An 18,208-nucleotide genomic window follows, 5' to 3' on the forward strand; every position below is an offset into this window, starting at 1 on the left:
GCAAGATCTGAAAATTTACCTGAACAGCAAGAAGGCAACAAATTACAATTAAGTCACCTCATACCGTTTATGTTGGGGAAATTATGAAATGCGTATTTAGATCCAATTCATCAAAAATATAAGCATTATAACTGGAGTTTTCTACTGAGAAGAAACATTTGGTTTTGACCTGACATAAATCCAAGGGACCCTGAAAAAAATGTTAATATAAATTTTCAATCACTGCATCATTAATATTTTATGTGTAAATAGGAGTTCATAAAATGGATTTAAGTAACAAACTATGTAATATAACATTTATTTAGTGCCAAGAAATTTGGAGATTACAATAATTACATTGAGAGGAATTGAGGTCAAAATGTTTACAGCCAAGGGAGTTAATTGAAATGGATAACCATTATAGATGGCTACTATTATTGTTGTTGAACTTGAAAGTTGGAATATGTGAGCTTCATCTTTTGCACACAGAAAAGTTCACAAAAACTGCTTTTAATAGACTTTATTCTATAGTACTGCTTGGTGGATCATGCAGTAGGTTGTTATAAAATTCATGGGAACTTTTATGTATACAAATGTCAGATCAAGTACAGGTTTCATTAATTATATATGTTTTAAACTTCCAACAATAAAAAAAAACCCAGAAGCCAGGAAATTAAATACAATAAAAAATGAAATATTTATTCGTTTGGCTCAATAATGACATAGCTCACCATTCGTTTTAGTAATAGCAATTCCCTGCATGCAGTTCATCAATACACTACAAGTAAATAGTTGTGTAAAAGGAATTAACATTAATCTTTTGGTTTGTGCAAAAAACAAAAATTTATATCATGTTAGGTAATTGCACAGCTTAGCCACTATGTTCATGGCTAAAAGGGTCAGAGCCCAAGTTATATCTCTGATAGCTTTAGTGCAATAGGAATTAAAAAAATAAGACTAGTCTGCATAAGCAAATACTACAAAAGTTGAGTAAAAAAAAACCTTCCATGGATAAAGGGTTATATTGAGGCAACCATAGTTGGTAGAAAATGATCTAGGTTTCAATTTTTGACCAATGTTCTCCTACTGGAATGGTAGAAAATATATTATAACAAAGAAATCCACAAAACACATTGTTTAACTTTTATTTTAAGAAATTATCCATTGAAAATTCTTATGGATTTAAAAGTTTGGAGTTGTGATTAAAAATAAAAAGAAAAAGCATAAAGTAAAATAAATTGGCATGTCATCAACCTGAAAATAATTTTCTTATGTACAAAATGCAACAAATAAAATTGATTATATTTTTACATTATTTATATTTAAACAAGTTTTAGACATATTTTAGCAAAATATGAAGTATAGGTTTTGACAGTAGGCAGTATGCAGTGTGTTTCCTTGAAATCTAGAGAGACACCATATGACACAAGTTGAATTAAAAATGCAAAAGGAAAGGTGCTTTTAAATAACTGCAAGCTATTCTGCTTGATGTACTAGACATAGAGCTGGTTAAATCACTCTACTACCAACATGTGACGACTTCTAACCAAGACTTGTGAAGAATGGATTGAGTAAAATAGAGCAGCATAGGTAATTAACATGCATTAGTGGTAGTCTTCAAACTATTTATGTTTAATGAATGGTGCAGGATACAACCCCGTTGGAAGCTCGTAAAAGACACATACACTGTGGTACATACTTGATTTAATAGAAGTTGTTTATCAGGAGATATATATATATATATATATATATATATATATATATATATATATATTCCCAAACATGCCCCACAGGATAAAATAACTATTTACATAAAAGAGGGTGTGTTTAATTGACATAAAATGTCAGCTTTGCTGAGAGCAGAAGATGGCAAAGCAACACTGAATCAGAAGGTGGAACAACTATTCTAAAGCGATACTTTAGATATACTTTTCTAGAACAGATTTATTAGATTACTTTTTTTGGAAAGCATTTAACCAAAATTAAATATAGTGCTCTGGAACTTAGAATAAAATTTGCACTTGCTGAAACAGAATACTTTGCATAAAAATAATCCTTTAAAAATTAGAGGAGACTTTACAGGCACGTAACTGTTTAGATATAAACAAACATAGACTAAAACACTTTCAAAATTAAAGCCGTCTAGAAAACGGAAGTACCTGAAATTGTTATTAGATTTTTTCTTTCTGGTTTTGAGCAAGAACTTCATCTCTTGGACAAAACCCTTTGTCTGATTATTCGAGAAACTTGTGGAGTAGGAACACAGGGCTCTTATATACTTTTTTCTCAACTTAAATTTCATTTGCAAAAATAGTGACATAGTATTATGAATAAACTATGAAGTAGTGACTAGGGAAATCCACTAGAACAAATTTTGTAAAAATATTGCAGATATGGAAGTTAAAAATAGAGTGGATGCAAGTACTGTACTAAAAGTGTTTGGTGTAGTTACAATGATCACTTTGCACAACTATCCCTACAGTCTAGGTAGCCATTGAGTTTCTCCTCAGCAGTGTCAGCTGGTAATGAAAACAGCAACCTCTTGTCAGTGTTGATACCCTGACTCACAGAGTTATAGTGATGGAGAGGTCACTGTCTTGTTATAGGCACTGACCATGAGTATTTGTTAAAACAGTTTGGCATAGACCTCCTCTGGGAGTCCAGTTGACACATAAACTTTACCTTCTTAGGCTGTAAACAATTGATCACAAAGATAATTCTTTGTCTCTTTTTACTTTTGATTTTCCCTCACCTCTTTCCCTTTGCTTTCTTTTTCTGGTCTGTCTTTTCCAAACTTTTCTTTGTCTGGCTTTGTTACACTATCATAGGAAGGAGGAGAGGTGGTAGAGGAACTTCCATCTGTTTTTTCTGGGGTGGAGTTCCCATTTAATTTGTCAATAATCATGTCGTCTTTTATAGGTAAATCAATCCTCCCTTTGATTGCCTCTTTGTTATACTCACTTAATACCGTCTTTAACCTTTGCCTTAAAAGATAACATCTGAAATTACGCTGAATGACAGCAGCAGATACCTCCTCTTGTTTGCGTTTCAAAGTGGTTGTAATGGGCTCATAGGAGACTTTGGAGGGGTTCGATGCCATGAACCGATCTTCCATTTGTATTCGAAGGGCATCCATCTCTCCACTTTCACCCAAAACACGCTTTGTAAAGGCAAATAAAATGTCGAGGCAGTGGATCCTGTCTCCATTGACCATGGGCAGATCCATGGCAATGAGCTGGACTTTGTTTGGTTTTGCTATGAGAAGAGGAGGATCCAGGGCAGCTGCAAAATCAGAGAGCTTGGAGAACTCTATGAACTGGGTGGCATCAGGATCAAACTTCTCCCAAACCTCATAGAACATCTCAAAGTCGTCCTCACTCAGGGGCTCTGCACTTTCTTCAGTAGCAACACTGAAGTTCTCCAGGATGACAGCGATGTACATGTTCACCACGACCAGAAATGATATGATGATGTAACTGACAAAAAAGAAAATCCCCACAGATGGGTTCCCACAATCTCCCTTAACTGAGCTGCCAGGGTGAATTGTGTCAGGGTCACAGTCAGGCGGTGCACTGTTGAGAATAGGTGCTAGCAATCCATCCCAGCCACCAGAGGTGGTAATCTGGAACAGGCAGATCATGCTGTTGCCAAAAGTTTCAAAATTGAACATGTCATCAATTCCAGCTTCCTTTTTAACATAGGCGAAGTTGGACATCCCAAAGATGGCGTAGATGAACATGACTAGGAAGAGCAGGAGGCCGATGTTAAACAACGCAGGAAGGGACATCATCAAAGCAAAGAGCAGCGTGCGAATCCCCTTGGCCCCTTTGATCAGACGCAGGATTCGGCCAATCCTGGCAAGACGGATCACTCGGAACAGGGTAGGGGACACAAAATATTTCTCTATCAGCTCAGCCAGAAACATACCTATGGAACAATACAGAAAACAGCTAAACAGTGAGTATCTTATGCTTATATGAATGCTTTTTCTTTGCAAGGTTAATGAAAACAACAAATTTGTTATGCGTATAAACCTTTACTGTTTGGATCCACTTCCTAATATTACCAGTGAAAGATTATAGAGTTTTATTTAATAATTCTATAATGTCATAAACCAATATGGACTCTTGCAAAATCCCATAAGTTAAATAATCTCACATAGTGTTATGGCATTTTAAGATTATATACACCCAATTACTATGAATAGTTATCCTCGCATATGAAATGTGCCAACAGCAAACAAAGACTATTTCTGAAATCTTCAAATATATTGTTTTCTTTTTTTGAATAGTTAAATTCTTCAGTTAGTGGAAAATGAACAAGAGTGTTGAACTTTAGAGTTATACACATTATGATTCTCAGATCTAATTTCCATGTTACACAGGTGATAGGCTTTGGGGACTTTTCCAACAACTGCACTTCTCTGTAAATAAACCATTCTTACCTACAATGGAGAGAATCACCACCACAAAATCAAAGATGTTCCAGCCTATGGTGAAGTAGTAGTATCTGAGGGAGATAAGTTTCAGCACAAATTCTCCAGTGAACAGGATAATGAACACAAGGTTGATCCGGGACAAGACTAGAGTCATATATTTGCTCTGGTCATCAGTTTCTACCATCATGGTGACCATATTGAGGCAGATAAGGATCATGATGCTGATATCAAAAACTTGTCTGGTTACAAAATCAAAGACCATTCCTTGGTATTTGTTCTAGAAGGAGAGGAAGGAGAAGGTTAATATGCATATTTCATAAATATTGATCCATAAAATTGCAGATGAAGTCCTTTACGTATGGCCCATGGGATGTGCACCCTTCTCACATTACCGCAAACAAATTTGTTAAAAAAAGAGCAATAAATGAAGAATGTCATATGACAAAAACAAAATATAATTGTTTTATTTAGGTCCCATGGGAAGACAAAGCTGAATAAAACATAAATTGGTGGCAACTGGTTGATAATGTGCATGGGCTTTGCTTGATTTTAATAACTGATAATTTTTACAAAAAATAATGACAACTAATAATGAAGATTTACAAAGTAGGTTAATATTGACAGACTTTTAGATGGATGAATATGCCAATTCATTTATCAATGCTTTAGGGATTTTGAATTATAGCTTATTTCTGTCTGTCCATCCCTCAAAATATGTCAGTTGTTTTCTATTTAATTCTGCCTCTTCTAACTATAATATTTAAATGACATTCAGTAAAGTAGGTATATGCCCTTTTTTGTGCCCTCCCTTACATCATCCCTCTGCCCTGCTTCCCCTCCCCCCCCACCCCCCTCCTGCACCTACTCCAACTACTCTTAAAAATAATGCAAAGTGGAGTCATTTATAGGATTCATGAGACCTTGTCAAGTCCCAGTTCTGGCGATTACAGGCTTTGTGACTTTACGTACAGTATATACCTTCTTTGGGTCTCAGTTCCTTATTCCTTACCCATCTAAGAGGATAGGTGATTTAGAATACAGCTCTGTGAACATAGTCCACCATCTTTATGACTTTCCACTATAATGAAGCTCTACAGAGTATGCATTCTGAATAAATCTTTTGTGTGTGGGTGTATTTGCTGAAACAAACTATTTTGATGATACCCTTTTCCTTTCTAAAAACGTTAAAAATATTTTCTAGTCATAACAATGGAGAGAACAAATAGCATAGAGGGAGCCCATGGGTGTAGAATGGGAAGTCTGGAAAACTCCATCTACTTAAAAGGATAAGAGGGTGCCATGTAACAAGATCAGAGGAGCTGGAACCAGGTGTGTTGTTGGCAGCAGTAGGTGGCAGCAGGAGCATGAACCTTGCTTTGGAAGCAGTTATTGGGAACCCTGACTTGGAGGTTTTCAACTGACAAACTAAAGAACATTGCCTCATTTTTAAGAACTTAGTAATTCTTACAGTGTAGTAGTTGCAAATTGTGTTACACAGTATGTACTTCACAATTAGGTCATATTATATATTGATGATATCACCTAATATGTTCTGATCCAGAGCACTGCCCAATTTCATCATATGGAAATAGGGCTTTGGAATGTTAAAGAAGATGAGTAATTCTTACTGCAGGCCGAGGTATGGGTTTCTGAGGTTTCTTGGACCCAAGTTTCTTCATTGCATTGTAATATTTTTTTTGTTCCTCTGTCATAAATATGTCTTGACCTCCAAAGTAAAGACATAGTATAAAACTGGTTACAATCCAACCTGTATTACAACAGTACTTTTACAAAAGTATTTCTGAGTCTCTCCTTTAATGCTTTTTTTTCAGTTTTTAAATGGATATTATCCTGCTTCATATAGATTTATCCTGCTTTTCCCTTTTATGTGAAATTCTGAGTACCTTAACATTATGTAAAACCCATAATCACATAAAACCCTGATTAGTACAGGATTCTAATTTGATTATATTACATTTAGAAGGAGGCTCAGGAGTCTCAAATATATTTTCATGAAAGAAAAAAAATCTTAGTCATTTCAGTGTTGACAATTTTACTTCTTTATTCAACACTTTTTGAGCACTTCCTGTGTCTTAGACAGTGCACCCAGTATCAGAACTACATAGATATATAAGACACAGTGTCTATATGCAAACAAACAAAAACAACCCAGTACTGCAGAGATAACAATAATCTGTTTCTGAATCTGTTCCGAGATTCAGAAACAGGCTTTATATAGGGGAGTACTCTTAAGCTAGACCTTAAAGGATGATTAAGGGTTTGCTAGGCAAAGCACTTTAGGAAGAGAAAATATCCTATGTAAAGTCATGGAGGGAGAAGAGCATGCCTTGTTCAGAAAAGGGCAGAAAATCCATGTAGCTGTGTATGTAGCAAGTGATAGTGTTAATGGTGGGTACCTGAGGAGTAGGGAAGTGCATATAGAAAGTGTGGTGTGGAAGAAGATGAAGCAGGAAGACTGGGTGGAGATAATTCCTGAAAGGCTCTGTAAGCAAGGGTAAAGCATTGAGGCCCACTGGATGTTTTGAAGCAGTGGTCATATTTTTGAGTCAGAAAGACACTACAGCAGATCTGCAGAGGATGAATCTGGAGAGGAGCCACCAGTTAGAGGCTGGGCTCCTCTGCAGCTGAACTGACCACATAGTGAATGGAAGACAATTTAAAAATGATCTAACTCCGTCATGACTATGAGTGTCCTGGTTATTTGGATGTAAAACAGACAGAACCTCAGAATGGAGAAAGGTGAGAGCTGAGGAATACTTATCTTCTTTTTCTGTTGGTTGAAGTTATCTATGATGACACCAATGAATAGATTCAGAGTGAAGAATGACCCAAAGATGATAAAGATGACAAAGTATAAGTACATATACAGATTTTCTTCATATACAGGCTGAAGTTTAACCTAAATAATATTGAAAATATTAAATAATATTTAAAAACACAATAAATACTTGAGCTAAATTAAAAATTTGGTGAGTGTTGTTGCTTATTATAGAGTTATTTTTGCCTTGACCTGAGATACTGTTCTGCAAAAGCAATTCTTTTCTCAAGTTAGTATGACCTAATATAATGAAAATTTGTAATTTTACGATTGTTCTTAAATCTATTTTCCCATTGTGGCTTACCTGTACCTATTCTTTAGAGTAAGTAGCAGTGGTATAAACAAGGCAAACATTTTGAACCTGTTATTAGTCTTACTATAATTTTTTTTGCAATATTTTCTCCTTGGGTTTGTAAATGCTAGCTCTTGGAGATAAGGCTTTAATAACAGAACATCAAATTCTAAGAGGAAAATTCAGCATAAACAGATATGTTCTGAGGAACTATTTTTATTCCTATTTTCTAAATTGAGTTTCCCTGAAACTTGCTTGCTTTTATCATGATATTTTTGGAAGCTGCTTCACAGACTCTGGTTTATCATACTCTCCAGGGGTAGGGAGAGACAAATTACTTGCCCACTGAGCAGCTTTCCCAATCTTAAGAGTCTCATTTACTGGACCAATCTGATTCTTCTAATCCATGCAGTTAGATATCCTTTCATATTAGATCTATAATAGACATATGTTAACCAAAATACCATTTATATTGAAGTGAATTGGCTTAAAAAGAGAATTTCTATATGCAGTTATAAATGTTCTGATTGCTTCTAATATAAAATTCTGGGCCTTTCAGTTAAATTATCACTATGGAAAAATCTAGTAGCTATAAATAGTATCTGAGTGAAACTTACATCTCGTGAATCAACAGCTGCATACATAATATCCATCCAGCCTTTAAATGTGGCCTGTAAACAACATATATTTGAATTCTGCATAAAAACCTAATCCAAGAATACGCATTTTACCATATGAAAATATGATAGTGTTATTAAATATAACTTTTTGTACAATATTATGAAATATTCTACAAAGAGATTGAAATGGATTGAATGAAGAAATGAAATTGAAATAGAACAAGATTTTATTTCAAAACTGGAACTCTTTTTCTTTGTTTGTCTTGGAAGGTATTTTGTTTTTTTCTACACTAACATGTAACTAGGTGAAACTCTCATCTCAGTCTCAAATCCCTTTCAAAAGGTAAGCTCTATGATTCAAACCTCTTGTGTCTTTAAACACTCAACTGTTTTCATTAAATTCTTGATTAGTTAATATACTGTCAGTTAAGTCAAAATAATTAAATATTACACATTTTGAAATCCACTCCATAAGATTTGCATTTCCACACATAGTAGAACTATACTCCTTAGATCTTGGTACAATTATCTGTACATTAATCTGTACATTATCTGTGTGTTAATTAATACTTAGATTAATACATAGATTAATAATCTATACATTTAATTAATCACTACAATAGATACGTTATTATTTTAATACATATAATTGCTTCTTTGGCATTTATTGCTACAGAAAATTAAAAATGGTAATAGCACAATAACACTCAATAATAGAGTAAGAAAAGACAGGAAGCAGAAATATAAAATCACATTAAAACATATTAACAACTGAACACTGGGGAAAATACATTTTAAAATCACTGCAAAACATCTTCTTTAGTCAAGTCACGCTAATAGTACAGGTGTTATCATCAACTACTTTCGTGCTATCAGATATTAATCACTCAAAGAACATCAGAGAAATGATTTTACTTGAAACATTTTGAAAACGTATTCAAAACTCATACAGTAGGCACTTACCACTTGAAGCAATGCGAGATAGCCAGCGCCAACATTATCAAAGTTTACTTTCACATTTTTCCACCGAGCTTTCTTGCCAAGAGCCTGACAATCACTCAAATTGTTAACTTCACTAACTTCAAACATGTTACCAGTTGTCGTGTTTACACAGCGGTAGAACTTGCCAGCAAACAAATTCACACCCATGATGCTAAAGATCAGCCAGAAGATGAGACAAACCAACAGCACGTTCATGATAGAGGGAATTGCTCCAACAAGAGCATTCACAACCACCTAGAAGAGGAGATAAGGATAAGGCAGCTTACAAATTGTTAAAATGGAAACCATTTCTTCCATTATTTATTCAATATAAAATGGGTGTGAAACGAGTTAAATAAAAATCTAGGTGGACAAGTTTGTTTCTTCTGATATTTTCTAGGACATATTCGGTAGGGGAAAACAAACAGTGACACACTAAAGAGCTAAAGGATTTAAAGAAAGCAAAATATGCCAAAGTGTGAAAAGAAATAAACAAAAACCTGATATAGTAAGATGGAGTCAGAAAATGTTTGTATGCTGGGGAAAAAAGAAAAAAAAAAGATGTATTAAATACCAACAAGAAATAATCATCATTCAACAATACATGTTAACTTTCAGGTGTGTTCATGAATGATTGATTGAAAACATGGTTAAACAAACCCATTACAAATAAAGTATTAATAGTGCCTTAAATCTGTATCACCAGATCAAGTTAACTTTTGATGAAGTTGAAGAATGGTATAAGGAATTTACAAGGTCCTTTTTCCCCATATTGATAATTCCTAATTTTAAAAAAGTATATTAAATTAGGAAATGAGATGGAATTTATCTCTGGACATAAATTACTGAATGTATTCCCATTATTATTGATCCAAATCTCTTAAATGTTCACTTCAGGGCACATGTTACTTCACCAACCCAGGCCAACCTATTTCATGAAGGAGAAATTCAGTCATCTTTCCTCTAAATTCAGAAGAGATTAATGTGTATTTTCAAATCTCTAGTGATTTGTATCTTTTCTTATCTAATTAATCTAGCTCATACTGGGACTATTTTGTTAGGCACTTATATTAAATGAAACGATTGTTTTATTTTAAAATACTGAAACATTATTTTAGAAATCAACACCAAAGAATTAATATCAAAACCTGAAATCCAAAATTGTAAAAATTTCTTATGCTACTTGAATCTTATTTCATTTAGAAATTGTCATATATATTATACTGAAACCAGGTTGTCTTGGCTCTAAAATGTGTGTAAAATGACCTCCCACAAGTTCTCTTATCATCAAATAAATGCATGCCTTTTACCATATTTTATACCTAGAATGTTAATTCTGCCATATGACAAAATTAAAAATGCCAAACTAGAATAGTTTTCAGATTAGAGTAAACTTGGAAGTTTTCTATTTTGTTCAATTGCTGTCTCCCCTCAAAAATGGATTATTCGGGCTTCCCTTGTGGTGCAGTGATTGAGAGTCCGCCTGCCGATGCAGGGGACACAGGTTCGTGCCCCGGTCCGGGAAGATCCCACATGCCACGGAGCGGCTGGGCCCGTGAGCCATGGCCGCTGAGCCTGTGCGTCCGGAGCCTGTGCTCCACAATGGGAGAGGCCACAACAGAGAGAGGCCCACATACCGCAAAAAAAAAAAAAGAATTATTCATATGAAACCATGCAGCCAGATGAAGGCTTAAATAATGTGAATGATGGTAAAAGATTGATGTGGAAAAAACTTGAAATTACATAATCATTTTTATTAACTTTATCTTGTCTTGTGACTTTATCAAGTAGCAATGAAAGAAACTTATAATGTAAAAGCAAGTATTTCTTTGCTTACAGTGCATCTGGAGAGTGGTTTCATTCTTCCTGGTGAGTGAATCTCAAAGTCAAAACTGAAGTGTTTTTATCACTTAAACAAACCACCTCCTAACATAAAAGCCCCACGGCATAGAAGAAATTCAGTATCCATGTGCATTTGCAAGCTGGATTAAACAAAGCTGGCCTTTGTGCTAAATAGTATTTTGAGGGGCGTGGCAAGTAGATGTGTATATAAGTGTGTACTTTATGTTTAGATGCATAAAATATACACTAAGGAAGAGAGCTGGAGAGGAAAATACAAGTGCTAATGGAAAAAGTGAACCTCATTCAGAATGCTCACTTAAAAGGGAGATCTATGAAACAAACCCCAGGGGTTGCCTTCAATACTTAGTTAATTATCCTAACCCCTACTTTGGTTGCTTAGGATATATAGATTTTGTCAGAGGCTACAATTTAGTGTTGTTTTCTTGTACAACAACTTTTATTACTGATATTAATTGAAGAAGTAGAGCACACAAAAACCATTCTATCTTTCATTCATTACTGGTAATTTTTTAGAAATCAAACTACCTACTGAGAGGAAGAAAAATCTCCTCCTAGGATGAATGTCAGTAGTAAATAATTATAAAATGCATAAGCAATGAAAAGAAATAAATGGCAACACATAGGTTTTACTTGTTGTGGAAATATCCTTGAACTGTCACCAGAAGACTTGGATTCTAGTTCTAGTTCTGCCACAAACAATTTTTGAGGGCCTATTTTAGTTTCAGGAGGCTAGGCTCAGTGATCCTTAGGATTTCTGCTTTGAAATTTTGTAATTCTATGAAATAAATATCAGAAGAGTATGGCAGCCCTCTGTATCTAAATCATTACCTACACTTAATTTTTTTCAACAACGCGTTTTATTTAATTAATTAATTTTTTGGCCGCGCTGTGTGGCATGTGGGATCCCATGTGACCAGGGATTGAACCTGTGCCCCCTGCGTTGGGACCTGGAGTCTTAACCACTGGACTGCCAGGGAAATCCTTACATTTAATTTTGACATGAATCATCAGAGAACCTGTATTTTTCTTACCCTCATGCCTTCAAACCGGGATAAAGCCCTCAGTGGTCTTAAAGCTCTTAATGTCCGTAGGGATTTGATGGCACCAAGTTCTGAGTAACCGAGAGCATTGGCTACCAAGCTAACCAAAGAAACCTAAAGAAGAAACAAATATCAATCAGTCCACCAAGAATATATCTATTCTTTAGTGCCGACCAAATAAAAATTCAGACATACCTTGGCAGCCTTCATATTCCACATAGTGCGATCATCTTACATTGCCAGCCTCATATCATATTATTGCTTTTCTTATCAGTGAAACTGGAGTCTTTGCCCATTTATATAAACATCTGTAAACCCGTCCAGTTAGCTATTTTACCCATGGAGCCCTTTTCAACCTGTGCATACACCACTGATGATTTGGGATTTGATTCAAAAGCCATGTGCTCCACGGATCTGTGCTTAATATCATTGATTAGAAATCATGCTTTGCTTCCAAATTTATGTAATATCTTGGTTATGTGTATTGGAGGCATTGACCATGTAATAGAGTCAATAGGTTAGATATCTTCTCTCCCCTTCCAGGTCACATTAACTTTTTATGGGCTGAGATGAAGCATTTTTCTTTTAACGTTCCTAATAATGTCTGGTTGAATATGTTTTAGTCAATATATGTTGGATAAATAAAAAAAGAATAAAATATAACCTGGAAAAACATTTTATCAGACCACATAGTTTCATAGTAATGAAAAATATTTTATCTAAACTACTGGACTTACAATTTAAAATATAGTACCTCTCATTCAGAATGATAATACATTTTTCTGATATTTACACAAATGCTAAATTTTACTTAAATATATGAAAGGTTAAAGAAGACATGTCTCTTTTGGGAGGAAGAGACTTTATTTGCTTTTATTTTCTTTCAATATAATAACATTTATTGAAAATTTACTATATGTTAGGTTCTGTTCTGAGTGTCTTACATGTATAAATCTCAAGAAGTAGGTACTATTACTTTTGCCTTTTCACCAGTGAGGAAGTTGAGTTTCCCCCACACTCCCCCCTTCAAAAAAAAAAAAAAGATGTACAGGTAGAAAGAGGTGAAGTTAGAATCCAAGTGATCTGACTTCAAAACCATATCTCAGCCTTTTTCCTCCATTATCAAAAATTCATCCTTAATCTGAACCACGGAACACAGAAAATGACTTGTATGATTATCTTCTCAATTCTTGCAAGGATTTTATATTACTAGTCCTCTTCTTGATGCATCGGAGAGAGGTTAATTTACTACATCCACTGGATGGCTTAAGGGTCATGGTGTAAAGGTGACACCAAAACCAGAACTGAGACTTTACAGGCAAATGGAGCCACTGTCCCTTCATTATTTAATTTAACATACATTTCGCAGAATTGAACAGAAAAATAAATGACTTGAATGTTAAACTTCACTAGTGGCAGTATAATTTATTGAGCTATTCATTTCTGTCTAGTGTTTGCTGCTACAGAAGAGTGGAAAGATGGGGAAAGTTATTATCAGAGAATGCACAGGCTTGTATATTCTGGGCTCATTTGCCTCCGGAAGCATCCACAGCTTTAAGTTTCTGGAGCTGCTTTCTGAAGACTTCCCTCATCTTCCCAACCAAGTCCTGAGACTTGGGCATTTAAAGGAAAGTGGCTGCAAATTTCTCAAGACCCTGATGTAAGGAAGCTCACGCTTTGAAAGGAAAAGAAAGGTAATGGTCAGAACCAGGAGGTTCTGGAAGAATAGCAAGTTTTGGGTTCAAATCTGAGAGGTACCACTTGCACACTGGGGCGGCTCTGTGTGTTGCTAGAGAAGCTGCATTTTAGTGAACTGCCCTCTTTTAATGGACTTCATGTCATTTTGTGTAGGACAAAAACTCATTGAGTTAAGTATTGTGAAAAACTTAATATGCTTTAAAGGCAATTTTGAAATAAATAATTTTAAAGATTTTCAACATACTTAAAATTGGAAGATGATGCCTTATGTTGGTAGGGTGCTTTAAAACTTACAGTGATCTTTTTCACTCATTATCTGTGTCTGAGAGTAGTCAAATGACTAGTCCAAGAAAAGGTAGCAAGGGGCAAGCACATAACTGGAATTTCTGTTTTCAAGTCCAGTGTGTTTCCCATCTCAGCAACTTTGTCCTTGACCTTTCAATACACAATGTTTTAATCTTAGTCTCTTATGCTAAACACAAAAGGCATTCTTCCTAATGTGTGCAAAGTGTAACAGAAACTCTTTGCCAAAAACTGAATTTTTAGTACAAATTTACATGATTCTAGATACCTTACTACCCAGAAAATATATGAAACCACAGGGGGTGGTTTAGTTGTCATCCACACCCTTCCACAGTCCTGTGGCAGTTGAGATTGAGAAGGAAGGGAATAATGCAGGAGGGAGTTGACGGTTCTGAAGAAGACCCTGGAAGTCCTGTGATTGTTTAATGAACTAAGTGATATGAATTTATTTCCCTTAAAATGGCTAAAGATAATTTTTTAAATTCAGTATAAGCAGTTAAAAGATTAAAACCATATGATCACCTCCATACATCGAGATGATACATTTCATTGCAAAGCCTTGCTTAATTTTTGATGGAGAAATTTAGAAGCATTCTCATTAAAACCAGAAATAAAAAAATATGTCCACTATCAACATTATTATTTAACACTTTCTGGAAAAAGAAATAAGAGCTATAACAATTAGAAAAGTGGAAGAAGCCATTATTTACATATATGTTATTTTTGACCTCAAAAAATCAGGGGAATAAAGTGAAAAACTATTGTAAACAATAATATAATTATTTTCGGTTGTAATATATTTTTTTCATATTAATTTTTTAAAGTTTATGTGTGTCTTTTGAAACTACACAAACTTTAAAATATTAACAAGGAAAAATAAAAGTATAAGAATAATCTAAAATATTGTTCCAAGAAGAAGAGCAATCAGAAAGGACAAATTCCACCTGATATTAAAGCTAATTATAGATCTACAATAATTAAAGCTGTCATATTAGTAGACAAAGAAGTGAATTAAACAAACCCAAATTAGACGCAAGGCATACTGGCATACCAAGATTTAGCACATAGAAAAGGGTAGCATTTTAAATGAGAGGTGAAAGAAACAACTAAAATGAGAAGCCATTTTGAGGAAGATAGAATTGGAGTCTCACCTCACACCTTACACCAAAATAAGTTCCAGACTGATCAAAAGTTCAAACATAAAAATGGATGAAGAAACAAAACTCAAACAGTAAAGCTGAGGGAAAAAGCATGACAAAATGTTTTAATAATCTTTAAAGCAAATGGTCTTCTAAGCATGAGAAAAACCAAAAAGGGAGAAAAAGGCTGATAAATTTGACTAAACCAATATGAAAACATTTTCACATGACAAAAAAAAAGCTCAAGAGACAAAAGCCCAAATCAGCAAAATAGTCATACCACATGTGACAAAATAGTAAATTTCCTTAATGTAAAAGGAGGTCCTACAAATCAGTAACAAAAAGGTCATTAACCAAATAGTATGACATACAAATTCCCTCTAAACTTTCATTTTAATATATTTGTTTGAACAACATATTTATTTATACTCCTTATTGAAATTTAACTCGAAGGAAAGCAAAAGAATACAAAGAGAATGCAAGAGACAAGAAGGAAGAGAGTTTTAAAAAAATTCTGGAGTTTGAAAAAATAAAGCACACTGGAATGATTACTTTCTCAGCAGAGCAAAAGCAGCAGCAGAAACCCAAGTTCCTGAAGAAGTAAGTCAAATTGTTCCAATGGACTCTGAAAATTTCTGGACATGGAGGCCCTGTGTTCTTCTAAAACAGGCGGTAATGGATGGCATTGAAAACAGAATCGATTCAAAGTCTCTGTATAGGGAAGCTGGACATTCTTGAGTCCCTTCACCCACCCTTCTCCAGCCCTGCCAGAGAGCAGAATGGAGTAATACTCCTTCACGACTTACAAAGTAAAATCTGTATTTGTTACAGAGGTCAGAACGTAGCAACAATAATCCACATTGTGGTTGGGTTTCCTTGTGAGACCACAAAAGCCTCTTTAATACATCATGCAATGGAGGGTTTTCCATTAATAGTACCATAGGGTTTAAATAGCATGTAGACTAACTCAGTATTTCCTAGAGAAGGGCACCTGGAGTTTCAGATTGCTAAGTGCATACCTCCTTCCTTCTACTCCAGAACAGTCGGCTAAGCAGCTTCTAAAATGGGGCTCAGGTGATGGTGAGGGAACAGGTACAAATCTTCCATGGAAGTGGTGGCAGAGGGCTCTTAACGAAGATGGGAGGTTGAGGATACTGGAGATGGCAGGGTTTGATCAGCTGGGATGGGTAACGTTTATAGTAGGAATAGAGTGAAGACCATCCAGTGTCTGAGAAGTGAAGAGCAGTTCGTATGCAATGTCAGTCAGGAATGAAAGTCCTTACACTTTTATGTAACGGAAGTCTGTAACTCAAGCCTGCCTCTTTGCTTTTGACATTCTCCTACTTTTATCTTAGGCTTTTATAGTTTATTTATTTGTCTATAACTTTTTACATGATTAGAAAATTCATAATGCTCACCAGACATGTAAAAGTGAGCATCTTGGTAATTATGGTATTTGTGGCAGAGGGTAACTGGAGATAATCTAAGTGCTCATTCCTGGGGAATGGATGAGTAAATTCTGGTGGTGCATCGCTGGGGACTGCACTGTGGCATGTAGACACCATGGGTTCCATAGGAATTTCATTGAAATATTGCAAACACCATTTTTAAAAAAATGAGGACTTTGAATCAGGTGATTTCTAAGTTTACTTCCTTGCCTGGAATTCCATAATTCAGTAATTTCAAGATGATTAAAGCAATATAATGCTATATGTTATTCATGTTGAGAAGATAAATCACAGTATCTTTACTAATGGAGGCATCATCTTTAATCAAGTATTCTACTGGTAAAATACTGGTAAAAGTGCTAGTCTGATTGATAGTGAGCATGATTACTTATGGGGTATATAATTGTGAATCTGTTCTTAGGTTTAATTATTGTTTTTTTCTAGGAAAATAGGAATTGTTTTTGACATTTTACTTAATGAACATATGTTATATAGTCACTTAATAGCTAAGTAATTACTCCGTGTCTCAGTTTCCTCATCTACAAAATTGGGATCATAACAGTGGATACCTCAGTGGTTGTTGTGATGATTAAATTAATTAAAGCAAAGGTTAATCATTATTAATATTATACATGAGAGCCCTTATCTGCCTTCAGTGTCACTGCTTGGAATCTTAGCAGTGATGAGCTGGTACGATATCCCATGGGAAGGCTTTTAGAAAAAGAAAGAGACATGTGGATCTTCCTAAGGGAGATATTTAACGAGGTCATGACTAGAGAGGCAGGGAGAACATTTATAAAGCAGCTCAGTGCTTTGTGACCACCTAGAGGGGTGGGATAGGGAGGGTGGGAGGGAGACGCAAGAGGGAAGACATATGGGGATATATGTATATATATCTCTGATTCACTTTGCTATAAAGCAGAAACTAACACACCATTTTAAAGCAATTATACCCCAATAAAGATGTTAAAAGAAATAAAAGCCATTGCTTGGTCTAGTTAGTCATTGTGATGTTGGTGTGTTGTTGAAGAGGAGGGTCCAGACCTCCAATTCATTTTTTAGTTGGTAATTTGAAGTAGAATTTGCTGATTGATTGACTGTGAGGGGTGAAAGAAAGGGAGAGGCTGAAGATGACATTTAGCTTAGCTTCATAAATATACCACTACCAGACTAAACAGGACATTCAGGAAGAAATGCATGACTGGAGGGAAAAAGTAATGAATGTACTCAGTCAGGAGGAGGATCAGTAGAATTATCTAGGAAGCAATTAGAAATGTGAATTGGGGTTTAAGGGAAGACCAGTATTGGCTAAAAGTCATAATCTTTTAAAAACTGGAATATAGAATTTATGCTATTAAATTAACAGGATTATCTCTTTAAACATAGCCAGTGAAAAATTTTTCTTATTAATAAATTGATAATGCTAAAAGAATTAAATTCTTCCTGAAAAGGAACAAAGTGAGTCATTCCTATTAGGAGACATTTGTAGAAAAAGCCAAAGCACATACTAGACTGTTTACATGGAAGTATGTTTGAAGAGAGATCAGAAATTGACATGAAATGACAAT

At 34.9% G+C, this 18,208-nt stretch overlaps 1 protein-coding gene across 1 annotated transcript in view; it reads right to left on the reverse strand.

Moving 5' to 3' along the window:
- Positions 1–1,766: 1,766 nt before the first annotated feature.
- Positions 1,767–18,208, reverse strand: part of LOC307187805 (sodium channel protein type 3 subunit alpha-like) — an 83,520-nt gene continuing 67,078 nt past the window's right edge. Inside the window, 8 exon segments of the mRNA XM_079924342.1 lie at positions 1,767–3,906; positions 4,424–4,694; positions 6,046–6,201; positions 6,578–6,677; positions 7,111–7,337; positions 8,166–8,219; positions 9,132–9,404; positions 12,044–12,166. Of these exon segments, the coding sequence (XP_079780468.1) occupies positions 2,711–3,906; positions 4,424–4,694; positions 6,046–6,201; positions 6,578–6,677; positions 7,111–7,337; positions 8,166–8,219; positions 9,132–9,404; positions 12,044–12,166 (2,400 nt within the window). The 3' untranslated portion in view covers positions 1,767–2,710.

This window comes from Stenella coeruleoalba (genome assembly GCF_951394435.1).
Source record: "Stenella coeruleoalba genome assembly, chromosome: 6".
Classification (NCBI taxonomy): Eukaryota; Metazoa; Chordata; class Mammalia; order Artiodactyla; family Delphinidae; genus Stenella; species Stenella coeruleoalba.